This window comes from Apium graveolens, chromosome 3, assembly GCF_009905375.1.
Source record: "Apium graveolens cultivar Ventura chromosome 3, ASM990537v1, whole genome shotgun sequence".
Lineage (NCBI taxonomy): Eukaryota > Viridiplantae > Streptophyta > Magnoliopsida > Apiales > Apiaceae > Apium > Apium graveolens.
In genome coordinates, this window is record NC_133649.1 from 295863581 (window position 1) to 295882823 (window position 19243).

At 32.3% G+C, this 19243-nt stretch overlaps 2 protein-coding genes across 2 annotated transcripts; one reads left to right on the top strand and one right to left on the bottom strand.

Annotated features, from left to right (window-relative positions):
• The first annotated feature begins 10284 nt into the window (after positions 1 to 10284).
• On the top strand, positions 10285 to 15443 carry LOC141713678 (nudix hydrolase 16, mitochondrial-like). Its single transcript, XM_074517194.1, has 4 exons — positions 10285 to 10433; positions 12701 to 12815; positions 14509 to 14592; positions 14854 to 15443. Exons 1-4 carry the CDS (start codon positions 10363 to 10365, stop codon positions 15154 to 15156), a joined length of 573 nt encoding a protein of 190 aa, XP_074373295.1. The 5' UTR covers positions 10285 to 10362; the 3' UTR covers positions 15157 to 15443.
• A 134-nt stretch (positions 15444 to 15577) lies between these two features.
• Positions 15578 to 18478, bottom strand: LOC141713679 (uncharacterized). Its single transcript, XM_074517195.1, has 2 exons — positions 17914 to 18478; positions 15578 to 16370 (listed from the first exon to the last, which is right to left on the bottom strand). Exons 1-2 carry the CDS (start codon positions 18312 to 18314, stop codon positions 16256 to 16258), a joined length of 516 nt encoding a protein of 171 aa, XP_074373296.1. The 5' UTR covers positions 18315 to 18478; the 3' UTR covers positions 15578 to 16255.
• Between the last annotated feature and the right edge of the window lie 765 nt (positions 18479 to 19243).

Below are 19243 nucleotides of genomic sequence, written 5' to 3' on the forward strand. Positions count from 1 at the left end.
TATGTGCATCACTAGCAGGTTTAGTAGGCTTAGCTGAGTCAATCACGTATTCCAACTTCTCAATCCTGAGAACAATTCTCAAGTTTCGAAGCCAGTCAGCATAATTAGGACCAGTCAATTTATGAGCATCTAGTATGCTCCTGAGTGATAGTGCAGAAGACATAATGTATATTGTAAATTTGTAAATGATAAACACATAACAACACTTAGCAAATATTCGATTTCATTTTAAAACACTACATGAATCGGGTCTTTATTCATAAGTGGCTCCCACTAGTTTATCTAATTTATTCAACCCCCTACGTGAAAAATTAAGCATTCATAATGCTAGTGGGAATAGGGATCCTACATTCCATTACACGACCCCGGCTGTAGCACGAACCGCCATGTAATGTTCAATAGGCAGACAACTCTTGTCAATTACATCTCATGTTATTCCCTAATCAAACTTTAGCCTCTTGAATAATTGAGTCTCGGCTGTAGCACGACAAACTTAATATTCTAAGTCAAGTCTAACCCAACATTCCGTACAGTTGAATCAGTCCCCAAAGGCCCACGGCTGTAGCACGTACCGACCTTTAAATTCTTATTCAATGGACACATCTCTATGTAATAGACAAGTATTTCTTATTTCGAAATCAAAGCCCTCGGCTGTAGCACGAACCGACAATGATTCAAAAATAAGAACTACTTTTCTATCATGTTGGAAGGCTATGACTGACACAAGCCCGTTGTATCATTGGTAAATTACTACTTGATATTATTTAATTTTAGAGGGATTATATTACTTTACAATCATAATCATATTATAAAGAAATTCTTCCTTTTAAATTAAATATTTCAAATCAATAATCAATAATCAGATGATTCCCAGATCGGGTGGAGCATTGTCAAGAGGTGTCACTTAATAACCCTTTCTTACAGATAGAAATCTGTTGTTGACAGAATCATCCTTTCTCTCATATCGAAAATTCATATTCAATTACGTGTTTCATAAATTGTATTCATAATATTATTATTAAGGTTATGAAACAATTTCACTATACTAGGTTGTCTAACAAACGCCTTATGTTTATTTAAGTTCACCTAAATCTATCATCGCATGATAAACTAAGCATATATCACATATATCAACATGAATAAACATCAAGGTAGGCATGTTACATCATCTAGCACATTAGTCTAAGCATTATACATCTCTATGTATCACATGAAGCATTTAAAAGCAATTAAAAATAGTCAAAAACAGCTTTAAAACACTTCATGGAAATATAAATAGTTCAAAACTTTTATATAAACTAAAATTGATCACTCCATTAGATCCGTCTCGGAAAAACGAATCCAACGGTATATTGCACGCCTAAAACGGAGTTACGAAACTCCCAGAAAATCAATTTTAAAATCAACAGAAGGGCTGTAACGCATTACAGGAAGCGTTACAGTACCTGTAACGCATTCCGGTGATGCGTTACACCCCTTTTCAGCCATTAAAGGGTGTAAGCATTCCGTGAATGCGCCACAGGTGTGTAACGCATTCCCGAAATGCGTTACACCCCTATTTTTTATTTTTTTGTTTTTGTTTTTCAGCCGCCGCCGTCTTCTCTTTCCTCGAATTCCGTGCCGCCGTACTGTGCTCTGTCACTTTTCTTTCCGTGCACAACAGATGTAGCAGACAAGCACAGCAGTACAGATATAAACATATATATATAATTTATATACATATATTTACTTATTTAATTACGAATTTAATTGTAAGAACTTCAAAAATTCATAATAAAAAATCTATACATCATAAAATTATAAAAAAAAATACCCAGACGATCTACAACACTTGTAGAACCCAGATCAACATTCAAAATTATTCTGAGAAACGATTTCTTATCAGACAAAATTAATCCATGATATAACTTGTAAAAATTATAATTAATTCATACAAGCACATAAAATTCTGAAATTTTTACCACAGATCTATATGCATACAACCTATGCTCTGATACCATTGTTGGATTTTTAACCGCAGCGGGGGCATGGTAAAACACTTTTACACATATAAAATCCAAATATAAGCATATAAATCGTGAATAAAAATTCGAGGGATCGAATCTAACCTTTTAAAATAATTCGGAGACAACGATCAGAGATCCATTGCAGTTGCTCCTCAAGTGTGAAGCACTCCACCGGTATCCACCAAGAAAACGATGTTAAGGAGGAGGAAGGAGGTGGAGAGAATTGGGTTTTCCAAACTTTTTGGGTTTTCGGGTTCGATGTGGGTTATAATAAAATAGGGTCTATAATAGTGTATTTATAGGCAAAATTTTCAGCTGAAATTTTCCCATAAATAATATTATTATTATCCTATTTATTATTCTCATTAATAATTAAAACACCTTTTAATTATTAATCCTTTTTCTAAACACTTTAGAAATAATTCTCTCTCTTGATTTAATTTCCAAAAATTAAATCCTTAATTAATAATATTAAGAACTTTTCTTAATTAATTTATAATCAATTAAATCTCATTTAATCAATTATTAAATTTGCCAATTAATTATTTATTTCATAAATAAATAATTATTAGCCATTATTAATTAATTCCTCCACCATTAAATCATTCTCTTTTTATGGTGTGACCCTGTAGGTATTAAGCCGGTAGTAGAAATAAATAATAATAAAACTATTTTATCATCATTTATATAAATTCTCTAATTTATTAAATATGATTAATTAATTAATCACATTTATTCTACATCGTGAGGGATACTTCTCAGCATATCGCGACTATCCGGATAATATGAATTCACTGCTTAGAATACCAAGAACCTATTCAGTGAATAGTTACTGTACAATAAACTCCTTCTATCCTACAATGTCCCGATTAAATACAAGGCATGGATCTCGTGTCAAGCCTATCTAATTCAATCACTTGTTTACCATTTACTATGCGTAGTTCTATGCAAATTAGAAACTCCTTTCTAATTTCATTCACTCTGGCCAGAGATTCCTAAACTAGCTTAAGTGGATCAGCCTTGAACATTCGCTTCCTTCGCTGGAAGGGGTAGATCCTTTATTGATCATACACTATCTTCGTGTACAAATTCCTATACCCAGAAGAGCCCTAATAATTGTCCCTGAAGACTAAGAACTAAACCAAAGCATAGTTCAGTGTACACAAGATGACTATGATGACCTCAAGTCTAAGAATACTTGTACAACTATCACTCTGCGAAGAACCGCTGACACGTGAGTGAACTCCATCAGTTGTTCAGCTGTGCGAGTAATGTTCAGTGAACTTATTCTATAATAAGCACCTACATACTAGCTATAGTGTCACCACACAAATGTCTATGAGAACAGACATCCTTCATAATGAAGCAAGCATAGTATGTACCGATCTTTGCGGATTATTAATTACCAGTTAGTAATCCTATGACCAGGAACTATTTAAGTTTAGAGTTATCATCTTTTTAGGTCTCACTATTATGATCTCATCATAATCCATAAAAAGCTTTACTCTAAACTATGGTATATCTTATTTAAACACTTAAATAGATAAAGCCCGTAATAAAAATAAAACAAGTCTTTATTAATATCAATGAAATCAAAACAGATTACATAAAAGTTATTCCTAAATTCTAATACATGATTGGACTTAGGACATATTCCTTTCAACTAGGGAATTCGTCCCTTCTGTTCGAGCCTCGGTTTCCCCTATTGAGGTTCCTCCTTGGGTGGAGGCATAGGTCGAGTGCGGTGGTACCTCTACCCCTGATGTGTTTGTTCGTGATGGTACAAGAATGTCTGTTCAACTATTGTTTCTGCTCCATGTGTTCACCGTGGTTGTTGTTTTTTACCAACAGAAGGCGCCAAATGTTATGGATAAAAAATTAGGATGTATTTATTGCTAGGGTTCATGAGCTTTAAGGCTCTATTTGACTGCTCTCGTGTTTCGTGACTTAATTTGCCTTCACAAGATGCCTATGTACCTTGCTGTGTACTAAGGATCAAGTCAAAATGCAGTTCTGATTTGTAGGGTTAGTCCCCTTATATAGCCACGTGATGCCTTTGAATTGGATAAGTATTAGGAAACTTGGTGGGCAAGTCTCAGATTTAGAGTGGACTTTGGAGCCCTAGAATGTAGGAAATTGATTCCTTGTCCCATGAGGTTTCTTGGAGGCCAATCTCCAAGGAATTGTTTCCTTATTTGGACTTTACTTGTCGGCTTATTTTAATCATATTAATTAACTATGAAATTAATTAATATTCAGGATTCCGGGTCCATTCAAATGGGCTTTATTTGTAGTCCAAATTGGGTATAATTAATGCGATATTAAATACACAATCAGGGTTTATTTTATTCCCTATCAGAAAAATATAAGGTAATTGTAGTTTTTGATATTTATTAACTCAAAAAATTAGAAAAATTAGAAGAAAAAAAGAATGTAACAATTTGAGAGACGGGTATCAAGATGGTAAGTTGATTTAAATAGAAAGTAGAAGTTTTAGGAGAATATAACGGTGAGTTGATTTCAAAAATCTTAATGGAAGATTTTATTGAAATTTTAGGAGAATATTACGAACGATGATAATATATTTAGAAGAATATAAGGTATTAGTATTTTTTGATATTTATTAACTCAAAAAATTGAGAAAAATAAAATGAAACGATTTGAGAGGCGCCACCTAAACGCATTCGTCTTCTCCTTTTATAATCGAAAAATAACAACTACCGGATATCAAAACCTCCTTAATAATCGAAAACAACAACTACCGGATACTGCTCATGAGTTCTTTCAGAATACTGCATCAAACTTAACAAGTAATGAATAAAAAAGATCCAACAAACACAACAGTTAATGAATTGAAAATCCAACCAACACAATATCAACCTAAATTACTAACAAAATACTAAACATTACCTATTTCAAATTCCAAAAGAATCGATACACTTCTTAACTACATCAAAGGAATTCTGACCATCGTAAATAGTGCTTAATTGCTTATCAGTATATGCAAATACCCTCTAAATCAAGACAACATTGCAACAATATCCAATTTACCGAAATAAACTAAAAAAACTCAGTTTTCAGACCTTCTCATAGATAGGCAAGAATATCTAAAGAAAAACTACTTTTTCATTGTCAAACCTACCAAAACGACGATGGTTAATACCGGTAGCTATCTCCAAAATGTTGTCCTGCAGATGAGGGTCAATTGTATTGATAATGCAGATAATACCTCTCCAGCCACAAGAATCAAACAAGTATCTTGCAAAGTGAGCGCTCTCAATGCTGTTAACTTCTAGGTAATGAGTTGTTATCATCCGAGTTTGATACGAGTATTTAATTTTTGATTCATTACGTTGTGTTTGGTCTAAGACGGATTTTCTAAGTTCGCAAATCCTTGCATCAATTTCATGCAACATGGTACCACAACGAGCATACTCATCATAACCATCTTGTGAAAATGAAGTAATCATCTTCGTAAAAATGACATTTATTTGTGAACGCTGAGCGATTAAATTCCGTAACTCAAGCACATTGTTGTTGGCGGTTGTTTTTGCTACACGAATTGTATTAAACATGTCAATGATCAGTGACATATGTTCGATATTATAATCTTGACCTTCCATTGCACGAGACTATTTTTTTCTAATCGATTACACGGAGCCGAACTTCAGACCTTCCGCAAGGATACACGCAAGGGCGGCGCCGGGGTAGCGCGGGGTGAGCCACCGCACAGGGCCTCTGAAATTATAGGGCCCTAAATTTTTATTTTAACAAGAAATGAAAATTTAGTTCTTAAGAAAAAAATTGGTTAAATTTTTCTTAAAAAATATAAGAAATTTGGATGAAATAGGAGAATTGGATTTATTAAAGTTCTTAAAAAAATCGTGCTTTCATAATATTATATGTATATATATAATTTTAATAGTTATTCTCATTATCGTTGCACTTATAAAAAAGGATTTTCCAAACTCGAGTTATAGAAATTTTATTTAAGAACAACTATGCCGTAAAAATGGCTAAATGTTGATGATTATTTCATTACAAAAAAATCTCTTTAAGTGAATCTATCGAAATGTATTTGTGATTTACAATGTACTTGTAATAATTAATTTTGTTTAAAAACTGTTACTTGAATTTTTTATTGAAGTAAAGATTACCGACCCAATTTTGAAATTTCGCAATTGCAGCACAAGAACTTGAGTACAAGAACTCAATTGCTGAACCAAAACTTCGGCAGAGAGACTATAGTATTACTTCAACTAGAGACTAGATATATATAAGTTTTTTTTATTTTAGACGATCTTCTAATTTAAAGTCTATCTGATTCATATTATGATTAGACAAACTCTCCGCCGTTTTTAATTTAGGGTTCGAGTTATTAAAATTTTAAAAGCTCATTACAATTGCAATTTGGATCATTGAAATTTGATATATTCAATTGTTAAAAGATTGTTTTTTGTTATATAAAATGGTAGATTTAATAATTTATTTTATGTCTTTAAAAAATCTTAACAAAATTCATGAAATTTTAATGAACTTAATAATTTATTTAGATCTAATTTTAATTAAAATGTCCACACATAAAGTTTTTGTAAACTCCAACAAGTAATTTCTTGTGTTTTCTCAATATTTTAATGGTAATGTATTTTTAATTTTGAGAAATAAATAAATATGAAAAATAAATTAAATTTTTCGGTCCAAAAATCGTTCTTTCGTTGAGATTAACAATAATTTGAAATTAATATATATGCAGTGACATGGGTTAAAAAATCGCGTAATTAATGTTATATTAATTAAACCTGATTTAGTCTAAAAGGTAAACCCAATTAATGAGGCTTAAAACCGTAATTATTTATTAAATTCATAATTTATAAAAGGGCTAATTAAATAGTCCAATAAAAATGTTATAATCAGAAACTACATTCAACAAGAGATAATCTTCAAGTAACCTAAATCTGCAAGGAATCCGTTTTCTACTTTATAGGAGTCCAAAGGTCTAGGGGTGTACGTAGTTCGATTCAGATCGGTTCTGGGTTAAAAGTTCAACCAATCCGCGAAGAGCGATTTTAGACATTTTTCACCCGCAATTGTGTTTGTGGTTGCCATTAACAGCATCGTTTGCAGTTGCGATTTTGCGGTTATTAATTAATGCGACATTTATTATATTTTTAGGATTTATTTTCGATTCATATCAAAAATTGATAAGAATAAAATAAATTTTCATTGCGTATTTAATATCGCATTAATTAGACCTAATTTGGTCTACAAGTTAAGCCAATCTAATAAGGCCCGAAATCATAAATATTAACTATTTTTGTAATTAATAAATATGGGCAAAAATAGCTGTTAAATAATATCCAATTGAGGATATAATTCCTTGGAGATTGGCCTCCAAAAAACCTGAGAGATAAGGAATCAATTTCCTGCATTCTAGGACTTCAAATTTCATTCTACATCTGATACTTGTCTACCAAGGGGTCATTTGGCAAATCTGAATCATTTACATCTGAGTTATTAATAATTCTGAATGATCTGAATGAATCAAAATTCTGAATATTAAATGAATAAAATTGTTTGGTACATAATTTTTTATGAATTCTGAATGAAAATTTTGCTAATAATTTTTCCAAAAGATAAGTCTTAAATTTTACAAAATCTAAGAATCTAGGTATTTCTGCATGTTGGATGTGGAGAAAATATGTATTATTAAAATACTAAAACTTAGAATAATTGTAAATTGTTAAATATAACTAATCAGTTGCAAACAAAATATATCAACGTGTTGGATGATAGATAAAATTTTGATAAATGACAATTTTTAAAGTCAAAGAATTTTATTTATTTATAAAATTTGTATTCATTTAACAAAATTATTTTATATCAAAAAACTTATCTAAATATTAGTGTAGGATCATACATAATATGATGTCAAAATAATAATTAATAATAAAAATATAAAAATTTACATAAGAAGGGGATAAGAAAGGAAAGCTAGCAGCTAGCATCACCCATGAACCATTCTTCCCCAGTTTTTTACATGAATGGCTAAGAAAAATATAAATCATTCATATGCAAAAAGGTGCCAAACAAATGAACTTAATATATGATTCGGTCATGAGGGAAGTGATTCAGAAGCATTCATGGCCAAACAAATGGGACCCAAATCTCCCAACCCTAATCTAACTCAAGACTTTCCACGCACTCACCCCATAGATCAGAATTACGTTTTTCGACTTGATCTTTGACAAAACGCAAAGTACGTGGGAATCTTGTCAATGCAGAATCGAGTCATGAAATACGAGAACAGTCAATCTAGGGCCTTCAACTCGCGAACCCTAACGTTAAATGTACTTTAGTTTTTTACCCACAACAAAAATAATATAAAGGTGCAATGAGGCAACTTATTCTAATGTGAATATGAAAGGAAATTTGGTTGAGGATCAGCCTATTAATCTGTTGCTCACTACAATGGGGTTTGACAATGACAAGAGACAAATATGGGTCACAAAAGCTTACTTGGACAACAAAGCATGATGAAGGAACGGATGAAGCTTTGCCACTCAGCTCAACAATCAGCATGAGCTGACCTATTTTGGCTTATATAATTAATAATTCGACATTTGGCTTGCAAGTTTTTACCTTTCACTTGAAAGGGTTTTTCTTGCTTTAAGCACTTAGGATTTTATTTTCCTATTTGGATTCTGTTTTTATATGTTTTCTATTTGGATTTGGATTTTAAATTTGTTTCCTGAAAGAATTCAGATATTGGCTAATTCAAGCTGATATTGAATTTCTCTTGGAATTCTGTTGGGTTTAGGTTATTGGTTAAGCCTATAAATACCCCTCTCATGTAATCTTTTAAGAGACAATGGATGATATAAAACTTGTGTTTTGAGATTAACTATGAGTAGTTTTTCTTTTCTCTAAACTTCAATTACTGGATTGTTTTGAAGGTTAGATTCGAATTACTTAGTTTCTGGATTGATCTAAGCAATTTGAGATTCAAAGTTCACGTTTCTGGATTGATCGTGTTCTTTTGAAATATCATCTTCTTCTCTTATCCCTTTTCTTCTTGTTTTTGTTTCTTTGTGGTGCGATCCACATCATATTCAACTTTTATTAATTTGAGAGTGGAATTAAATGTGCATCTTTAGAGAGAAATATAAATCTGTTTTTACCATAAGTGTACCTATTTTATTTAATTTAGATCATTTTTATAGTGACTTTATATATGTGGTTCACTTTAGAAACAAATAAGTATAAATTTAAGTTCTTAAGAATTTAAATAAAGAAACATTCATGTTTTAAAAAGAACCCTTAATAAATGAATTATGAAATTTATTTCTACCCACCCAATATATTAATCCAATATATGATTTATCTTCATCTTTTACAACCAATTAATTTTATCCAAATTTACATTAATAACCGCCATCTCTTTCCAACTTTATTAACTTTCAGCAATCGGGCGACCACATCATACATTCACCAATATCATTCGATAATTAAAAAAAATTAAAAATATCGTTACATTCAAACCATGACATGATGACCATTTCCATATATCACCTCTCTCAACTCATTATCATATGTTATTGAACGAGCATATGGAGTGTTAAAATCAAGATTTCTGATCGTTAAACAAATGGCTCCATATCCTTTTTCCGGTCAAAAAGATATAGTTATAACTTGTTTTGCGGTCCACAGCTTTATTTTTATTTGCTGAATATGACAATGCCACAAGTCCAGACGACGAATAAGAGGAAAATAGAAATGAAGGTCATTTGAATCGAGAACAACACTATAGACAAGAGCGGGGGACTCAATAAGTGCAATATATGAATAATGTTTGTGATCAAATCGCAAATTAATCAGAAAGAACGTAGATTTCATTACTAGTTCTTGTTTCCTAAGTACTTGTCATGTTGTCATCAATTCATTTTGGATGTTTTATGACATTTTTTGTAATATTATATTTGGACTAGAGATTTAGAATTAATATTTTTTCAGTTCAATGTCTAATCACATCGATCACTATTTAAATAAACAAGTTTGAGGGAAAAACAGTAAATGTATCATCATTCTGATATTTTTACATGTTTGTTATTAAACAACTATTTTCCTTCAGTAATTTTCTCATTCAGTGTATTCAGATAATTTAATGATTCAGTATTTTTTATTAAGATTTATCAAACGGCCCTTAGATACGTTAAAAATACACTATATAATTAGATAAGTCTCGTAATTACGCAAGTACGAAATATTTCTCAAAAAAAATTAAAGAAAATATATATAAACGGAAATTTTAAAACATTACAGTTTGGGGGTTTGAATTGAATTGGGGGGCGAAAGTGAAATGTCTGAATTGGTGGCCCGCACTGGTCGTCATCAACAACGCTACGTTGACGGTCATCGTCTCATCGCCGGGTTCATCCTCTTTTTTCCTCTCCGTTGATTTATGTTTTATTTATTTATTTATGTTTGTTGTTTTATTTTTTTATTTATTTTTTATGGATCGAATCAGTAAATTAGGGCAAGTGTGTGTGATTCTATTCTATTTGTATATCTAGGTTGTTTGGGAATCGTTTCGTATCATGCAATCATTGTGTTTCGATTATTTTGCTTAGGGCATTGTGCGTTTTCTGCAGCTGTGTCGGTTTTATTGTTTGGCTATTACCTGTTTTGTATGAAATTTAAATTGTTATGTTAGTGTTTAGGGAAATTAGCTTGATTTATTTAATGCAAACTAGATATAGTAAATTTATGTTTACGAGGCTGGTGAGGTGGATGGATACTTTAGTAAGCAGTTACTATGTGTGGATTGGCTAATGTTGGTGTATGTGATGCACTTGCGGCTCATATTATATCACTACTTGTTACACTACTCTTCTGTTGTCACGCTTAATGCCAGTTGGTTTGTGTATAATGAGTTTGTGCTTAGAAACTCATTAACTTGTGTTGTAGTTTTGCATAGTACGTGTGAAGTTTCATGTCATTGGTATTGCTTTTTCTTGGGGGGAAGCGGTAATAACTTAGAAGTTAGAGGTGGATATTTACAACCGTAAGAGGAAGAGTTTGACGTTCCTGGAGAAAGAAATTGTTTTTTCCTTGTCAAATATTGCAGCTTCAAATAGGTGGGTAGATTCAAAATTAAATGACATTTGGGTAAACCGAACATGGATGATTGAAGTTCTTTTCTAGTATCTTCTCTTTAGAGCAATGTGTTCCATTCATGAGCAGTTTCATTTATATAAGACTTCAAGACTGAGGAGCACGTCCATTAATGTCCTTTACAGTTTAGGGGACAGTAGCTTTTAATACCACTCGATGTATGTTAGGAGAAGGGGTTAAACAAGAGTAAAGACCTATCTCAGCAGAGAATTGGCGAGAGACACACAATGAATTCTCAAATTCAATTCATATAATTCAATTTTATCTTATAATAAAAGATTACAGGAAATATATAGATAACTAACTATTTCCTAGAAGCTAAGTAATAAGGTAACTATTTCCTGAAACGAAATACTTATCTATATGTTGATGTAGGACAAGGGTTGGGGGAAGGGTAAACAAGGGGATTATGCTCCGCATCATATGCCCTACCATAATTAATCAGAGGAAACAAATCCTTTTTTTACCACTACAATCTGGAATGTTCCTAACTAGATGATATAATTATAATTACAACATACTTGTATCTAAAATAATTTACGCCTAATTTAGTAATTTTATGCTCCGCATCTTAGGGGGAGAAATGAGGGAAGTTTGGTCCTGTCTATTATTCTAGACAAATTTTTCTCTGAAGTTATTATGTTTTTTTTTGGAATTTACTTGGTAGGATTGTAACACTTACGAACTCTATTTAGGCTGTAATGGAAAGATAAATGCTTCTTTGTCCCACCGGGTATGTGGAAAAGAGGCTAAATTGTTTGTAAATGCTTCTTTGTCCCACCGGGGTATGTGGAAAAGGGGCTAAATTGTTCACAAATCTGCTTGCGCTTTCTATAGGGTTATCTAACTCCTTATCATCTAACTCCAAATCTTTACATTAATGTGGTAGTGACTGTAGATTTTTAAAGGCAGAATGCATTTGTTTCAGGTAGTGATATAGGAAGATTTTGACCATGAAAGCCTCTTATAAAGTGAAGATATTGAACATTAAGTCAAAATTTCCCTGAACAGACAACACGGAGTTTATATTTTGTATTGTACGATCGTTACTGTTTTTGAGAGAGAACCAAACTAGTCTGTGGCTCCGTGCAGCCCTAAATTCCGACCCCATTTCCGAGTTTGTTTATGTGCTATAGCATGTACAAGGACTGTTAGTATTTAATTTAAAAGTAAATGTGATTCTGTAGGATGGTTGTGACTCATGTAGTTGTCAGTATGTTTATTAGATAGATTATTGAATGGGTGATTCTGCATTATTAATTAAGATGGTTCTAACGTAATTTGTTTTTAGGTATGTGAATTTTGGCATGAAAGTTGAAACATGTGCTAATCAGAGCTTTTGTCAGTATTATTGCAGACTTGCATAAAACCAACTGTTAATGTTAAATGATTAAACGTGGATTCTGTACATTCAAATAATATGTAATATAAGCAATCTATCATTTTGAATTATGTTTTACTGTGATTGCTAAGAAATTGTATGTCCACAACCTTCATGGTTTGAACAGTAGTCCTGTATGCAGGTGCATTCCATTTAGGTATCTGTATCCTGAGAAGAGTGATGGTGAACCATCTGAAAAGAAAGTTGAAGTACTAATGATTAGCTCGACCAGTGGACCTGGTCTTCTTTTCCCAAAGGTGCAAATTTCTGAGATCAGTTCTCATTTGAAAATATATTTATATGAATTTCGTATTAATACTGCAGTGATCCTTTACTAATAGTAGTGTCTGAGATGTTTTGATGCCTAGTATTGTAGTCCTTCCATTCCCTCGCTCTTAGTCCTCCTTCCCTTCCCCTCCTCACCTTCTAGCAAAAAAAGTATGAATCAGTGAATGATTCAGATCCTCTATGAATTTGGTGTACAATTTGGAATGGTTTGGAAGTGGAAAAGTAAGTTTCTGTAGGGTGAAACAGAAGTGATTGCGGATCTTTGATATCATGACCTATTTTTTTTCTTCTTTTCTTATTACGGGTTAATGGGGTGTTTCAAGTCCATTATGCACTTTAGTGAGTTGATACTAGTTTTCAGCGTGATAATCTCTGGACTCTGGAGGTTCACAAATTTTTAAATCCTTATGGAGCATATATATGCCTTGTCAGTCTACTATAATTTTTAAATCGTCGGCATACTTGATGTTAACTTCTATTCATATGATAGCAGAGGAGAGATGAGATTAAATATGTTATCGGTTTATTTTATTATAAGCATATCATTTTTTGAATTATAGTATTGTAAGTGCCTTACATTCATATTGTGTTAGAACAGATAAGTTATAATTTGTGTATATATCTATTATATATTTCTTAAGTGAATGACTTGTAATGTAAAACTTGGAAGTTTGCACTTTAGGTGCTTTTTCATTTTACACTCAGAATCGTATTTTGTCACTCTGTACCTATATATATTTTCATATATTTTACAAAAACTTAATTTGACCAAAATAAATTTGTACTCTCTCTGTCCCTCCCATTTGTTTACATTTTCCTTTTTGGGATGTCCCTTCCAATTCTTTACATTTCAAAAACTTCCAAAAATAGTAAAGTTTTTATAATATAAAAAGTAACCACAACCACCACTTATCTCCACTATACACACTTTATTAAATATTAATCGGTCTCACTAATTTACTCAGTTTTTTAACTTTTCTCCGCTACTTTATCTTTTTTCTTAACCTCCGTGCCCAACCCAAATGTAAACAAATGTGAGGGACGGAGGGAGTATATAATATGACTTAAAATTAGTACTTTCTTTCTCTCCTCAACCCACTGACTGTTGCTACTTCTTTTTAGAATTGGTTGAGGTTCAGAAGGGACTGGGGATAGTTAGTTGTTCTTATGGAACTCAAACTGCCATCAATTTATTTTTGGTTTGTTACCAATATAATAGGCTTAAATAGTAGCCTTGCACGATTTGATGTTTTTGTACAGTGTAATTGGACGATAAAAACTGTGGCATTTAAAGGAGTGAATGTCAAAAAGTTTGCAACTCTGTTTTACTTTCTTTGGTCCGCCTTAAAGATTGATGGTTTCTCTCTTTCGTTCGAATTTCTTTTGTAAGCTTCAGAACCTTTAATGTTCAGATCTGCTTTTTCTCCAATCATGTTTGAAACAAAGGAATTGTCATTCACTCCTGTCTACATTTGCTACTATTCTTCAATCTTTCCATCCAACGGAATTGAATGGCATTTGTCGCCATGCACAATTGTTCAACACTGTTTGTTGTGCACATTGAGTTGCCACTTGCCTATTTTTTCGTGAAATTTGTAATTGTAAATTTATCAAATACCTATTTTTCCGCTGTTCATTTTGGCTTATGCTTTTGATTGGAAGGGTGGGTGGGAGAATGATGAAACTGTTAAGGAAGCAGCAGTTCGTGAAGCTGTGGAAGAAGCTGGAGTTCGAGGAGACTTAAAGGTAAATGCAAACATGTATTCTAATAAACAAAGACGAGATGTCATGTTTATTATGTACAGATATATAAATACTTTCAGTTCACATTTATGTTGGTCATGACTATTCACTTTGTACAGGTAGCCGATTTCACGCACATAAACTATAATCAGATATTAGACTCACGGTGTTACATGCTTGTACTATTTTAGGCAGTAGATCTTGAAATGTAATTTACTTTAATTATTGCAACTGCAATTTAACTGATGTTATATTTTGTCGCAGCATTTTCTGGGGGAATACTACTTTAAAAGTAAAACGCTTCAAGATGAGTTTAGTCCGGAGGGATTGTGTAAAGCAGCTATGTACGCTTTGCTTGTGAAGGAGGAGCTTGATTCTTGGCCAGAACAGAGCCTTCGTCAAAGACGTTGGTTAACAGTTTCTGAAGCAGGTGAGTGCTGTCGGCATTCATGGATGAAAGAAGCCCTGGAAGCGGGCTTTAGGAAGTGGCTCAGTGATGGTATGGTAAGCACCATGGAAGAAAACAATCACATTATCTCTGGTTCCTCTCCCAAGGATGAGGAATGAAACCTTGATGCTTTTAAAAGGCACCTTTTGAAGCCGATTTTTTCCCTTTTCTTATTTGACCCCTTATTTCTAGTTGTGGAGGATTAGGTGGTTAAAATAGGGTTTAAAATGCAGATAGTTGTATTGTTTTAGATTTTTACACTAGTGTTAAATGGGAACTGTTGTTTCCTTTGCTTTCATATTATGTAGGTAGGTTTCGCGGGATTTGCGAATTCCGAATTGGAATATAATGCATATTATATTGACGTAATCTTATATGATTCCATATGGAGGATGTTTAGTGCATATGCAGTATGTTATGGTAATGGAGTAAGTATGTTTTGGATGTTAAATTTGTCATCCAATTTGGTACGTACAACACAAGTTACTCTGGACTTGATAATACTTTGCAAAGTGCTAGGTGTTCAGAATTTTGTACAAAATATTTGTACATAATGATATGACATTTGATATGAGGTATTTTAATTAATTTTGTTGATGTAAATGTAGGGGGCCCATTCCAATTCCAATTAAAATACAGCACAGCACAGGTCATTATGTACAAAATTTTGTACACGATTATGTACCCAAACATTTTCCCTTTGGAAAACCAAGAACCATTAGCATCAAAGATTTTATAAAAAGTTGTGGAAAGCCACCAAAAAAGAAAGTGGTGGAACAAGAATCTAGTATTATACACTGAATTTGATACAGTAGTTTTATCCCAAGTGATTTCAGACTCATGTAAGTTGATAAAAGTAACAATTTATCTTTGAAGTTTGATTCCAAATAAGTGCAAGAAAATTAATGATAATATACATATTATCTTTATTAGTATTACGAAGTTAACAAGTCAGACAAGCATATGGTTGAGAGGATGAGCAAAATCGAATCGAATGATATGTGTCTGAAATCAAACTTCAAAGATAAATTGTTACTTTTATCAACTTACATGTGTCTGAAATCACTTGGGACTACTGTATCAAATTCAGTGTATAATACTAGATTCTTGTTCCACCACTTTCTTTTTTGGGTGGCTTTCCACAACTTCTTATAAAATCTTTGATGCTAATAGTTGTTGGTTTTGCAAAATATTATCAAGTTCAGGGTAACTTGTGTTCTAGGTACCAAATTGGATGACAAATTTAACATCCAAAACATACTTGATAACTCCGGTAAGTAGGGTGGCTCCTTCCGATGCCGTTTCTGGACCTTTGGGTGTGAGTGAGGTGTAACTGTTATTGGGAGAAATTTAACATAAATAATACCATAAATTAAAAGAGGAGAAATTTTATGTAACAGAAGGAGTAACTTGTTAATCAAGCCGGCTCACGTAAAATCGGACGGAGTAAAAGATAAACATGGAGTCCTCGTATATAAGATTGTACTCATGTTATTCTCAAAAAGGTCCCGGACCCAGTGTCTGTGTTCGTACAATATTGCACTGTACAGAAGGCAAGGGCAACTTAAATGTTAGGCATAGGACAAGCAGCTGGCGGCTGCTTCTTTTAGTCCTGTTGTCTTTTGTCCACAACTTGCCAAGTAGGGCTTCAATATTAACTACCTCTGTTGTACTCCTCTATATGCTTATTTTAACATCAATTTAAGTAATCTTTCTACTTAATTTTATATTCTATTCGTCTCGTTAAACTGTACTTCCTCCGTCCCAACTATTGGTTTATATTTGATTTGAACACGGAGTTTAAGAAAAATGATAAAGTAATGGTGAAAAGTTAAAAAAATGAGTAAAACGGTGGGACGATTAATATTTTATGTATAAAATGGGTATAGTAGAGTTAAGTAGTTGATGAGTTTATTTTTTATATTATAAAACTTCACTACTTTTGGAAAATTTTGAAATGTAAAGAATTGGAAAGGATATCCCAAAAAATAAAGTGTAAAGAAATGGTTGGAAGAGAGGGAGTATACGTTTAGTCTGAACTCAAAAATTAACAAAAAATAGGAAAAGTGAAGACAGTGGTGCGATCGATCAATATTTAAATATAAAATATGGGTGTAGTGCAAGAAATAGTAGTTGTAAGTGGGGTGTAGACTGTAGTTACTTTTTATATTATAAATTTTACCATTTTTATAAGTTTTGAAATGTATAAAAATGGGGAACATCAAAATATTTTTTTTATAAAAATGAATGAGACAAATGGAGTATCAATCAGTATTCTAAAAAATTTCAATTTAACTGATTAATCCCCGATTAATCCTCTATAAGCTATCCGACCGATTCGATTTTTGAAATTTGATTAATCATTATATGTTTTTTATTGGAGTATATATTATAATTTATTAGAATAAAATGCTATACTTATTTAAATATGAATAATTATATGATTAATGATATAATAAATATATTTATTAATAAATAACTAATATAAACATACATGAATAGTGTATATATAGTGTGTATAATTTCTCAGACTTGTGCTCTGAATTGATGCCTTGACGCTGAATCTACGAGACTACGACTATGACTAATTTCAAGTTTTAAATTCTCTTATAAAATGACTTATAACCTTAAAATTTTATGTATAAATTTATCAATTATTTTCATTCCAGCCAATTTTACAATGTAATTATATTGAATTTAACGCAATTATTAATTAAAGCACAATTTAAACATCTAAATTAAGATGATCAAAATGAAAAATTAAATCAAGTAATAACTGGTTATTCGAAATTAAATTAACCGATTACAAACCAAGCTAGTTAGCTTGGTAAAATATCTAAACTTTAGAGACATCAAAATGAAATGCAGATTCATACCAAAAGTTAGAAGGCGAGAAATATCCACCAATATCTTGTAACCACAACAGATCCCCACTTTCGACACACGCCACCGTATCCTGCGCATCATCTTTACACACCTCCCCACTTTCGACACACGCCACCGTATCCTGCGCATCATCTTTACACACCTCCCCACTCACTACTTGTTCCTGTTGTTGATTGTCAACAACAACATTAGAATGTTGTAGACACGCATCTTCTGCAGGCACATCTTCAGAATCTCTGCCAGTGAGTTGCTGAACCAGAGCTCTGAACTGAGAAGCACTGGTGTTGACTTTCATAGGGTTTGAGATGTACACCACTTTGACTTGTGCTTTTGTCTTGCTCTTTTTTATCTGTTTGGATGCATCATGAACACCTACTACTTGTTTGTTCATGCTTCTGTAGAGTGTACAAGTGAGTGAAGATTGAGTGTTTGAGTTTGTGGCAAGAGATTTGAAGTTGTATTGAGAGGAGAGTGGTGAAATATATAGGTAGATATAGTTGAATCTGGATTTAAGGAAAATTATTACATGTACTCGAGTTGAACAGCTGTAAGTAAATCTGGACGTATTTGATGAATGGATATAATCGCAGCCCCGTGCACATATATATGCGCGTCTTAACACGCACGTTTCAATCTCTCACGCTAGGTGAATTTGTATTTATAATAATTTTTTTAGCTACCTAGAAATGAATTTCCCACTAGGACGGTTTTTTTAACAAGTTTTTAAATTAAAATATAATAACAAAAATGATACTCCCTCCGTCCCAAAATGTGGCTCCCGTTTTGACTTTTTGTACTGTTTATGGTAAGCGATTGATTACTAATTTACGTCTAATCTATAATATTAAACATAGTCATGAATGATTTTGTTGGATTCGTATTTATGAGTACTTTAATATAATGAGGTTTTTATATTTAATATTAATACGAAATTAAAGATATTAACAATTAAAAGTGTGCGTTGGCAAACGTGTGCAACACAAATAGGAAACGTTTTTAGGAACAGAGGGTGTAAAAATATATATGTTCAATAAGTTCCTATGGCTTTTAAAATTATTGCATCCTTATGAGCCAGCCTCTTTATCTTTACTATTTTAAGAGTGAGCTATGTAACTCTTAGCTTCTTTTTATTAGAAAATATTTACTTTCACACATGTATCTATTTATACTATTTTATTAAAGTTATTATTATATTAAAAATGAAAAATTAAAAGTTTAGTTGTTCATCGAATTATACAAAAACATATAAGATCACTAGTACAGAAAAGACCTAAGGCGTCGGTCAAAAAAGGCCTAAGGCGTCGGTTTTTTAGTGTAGTA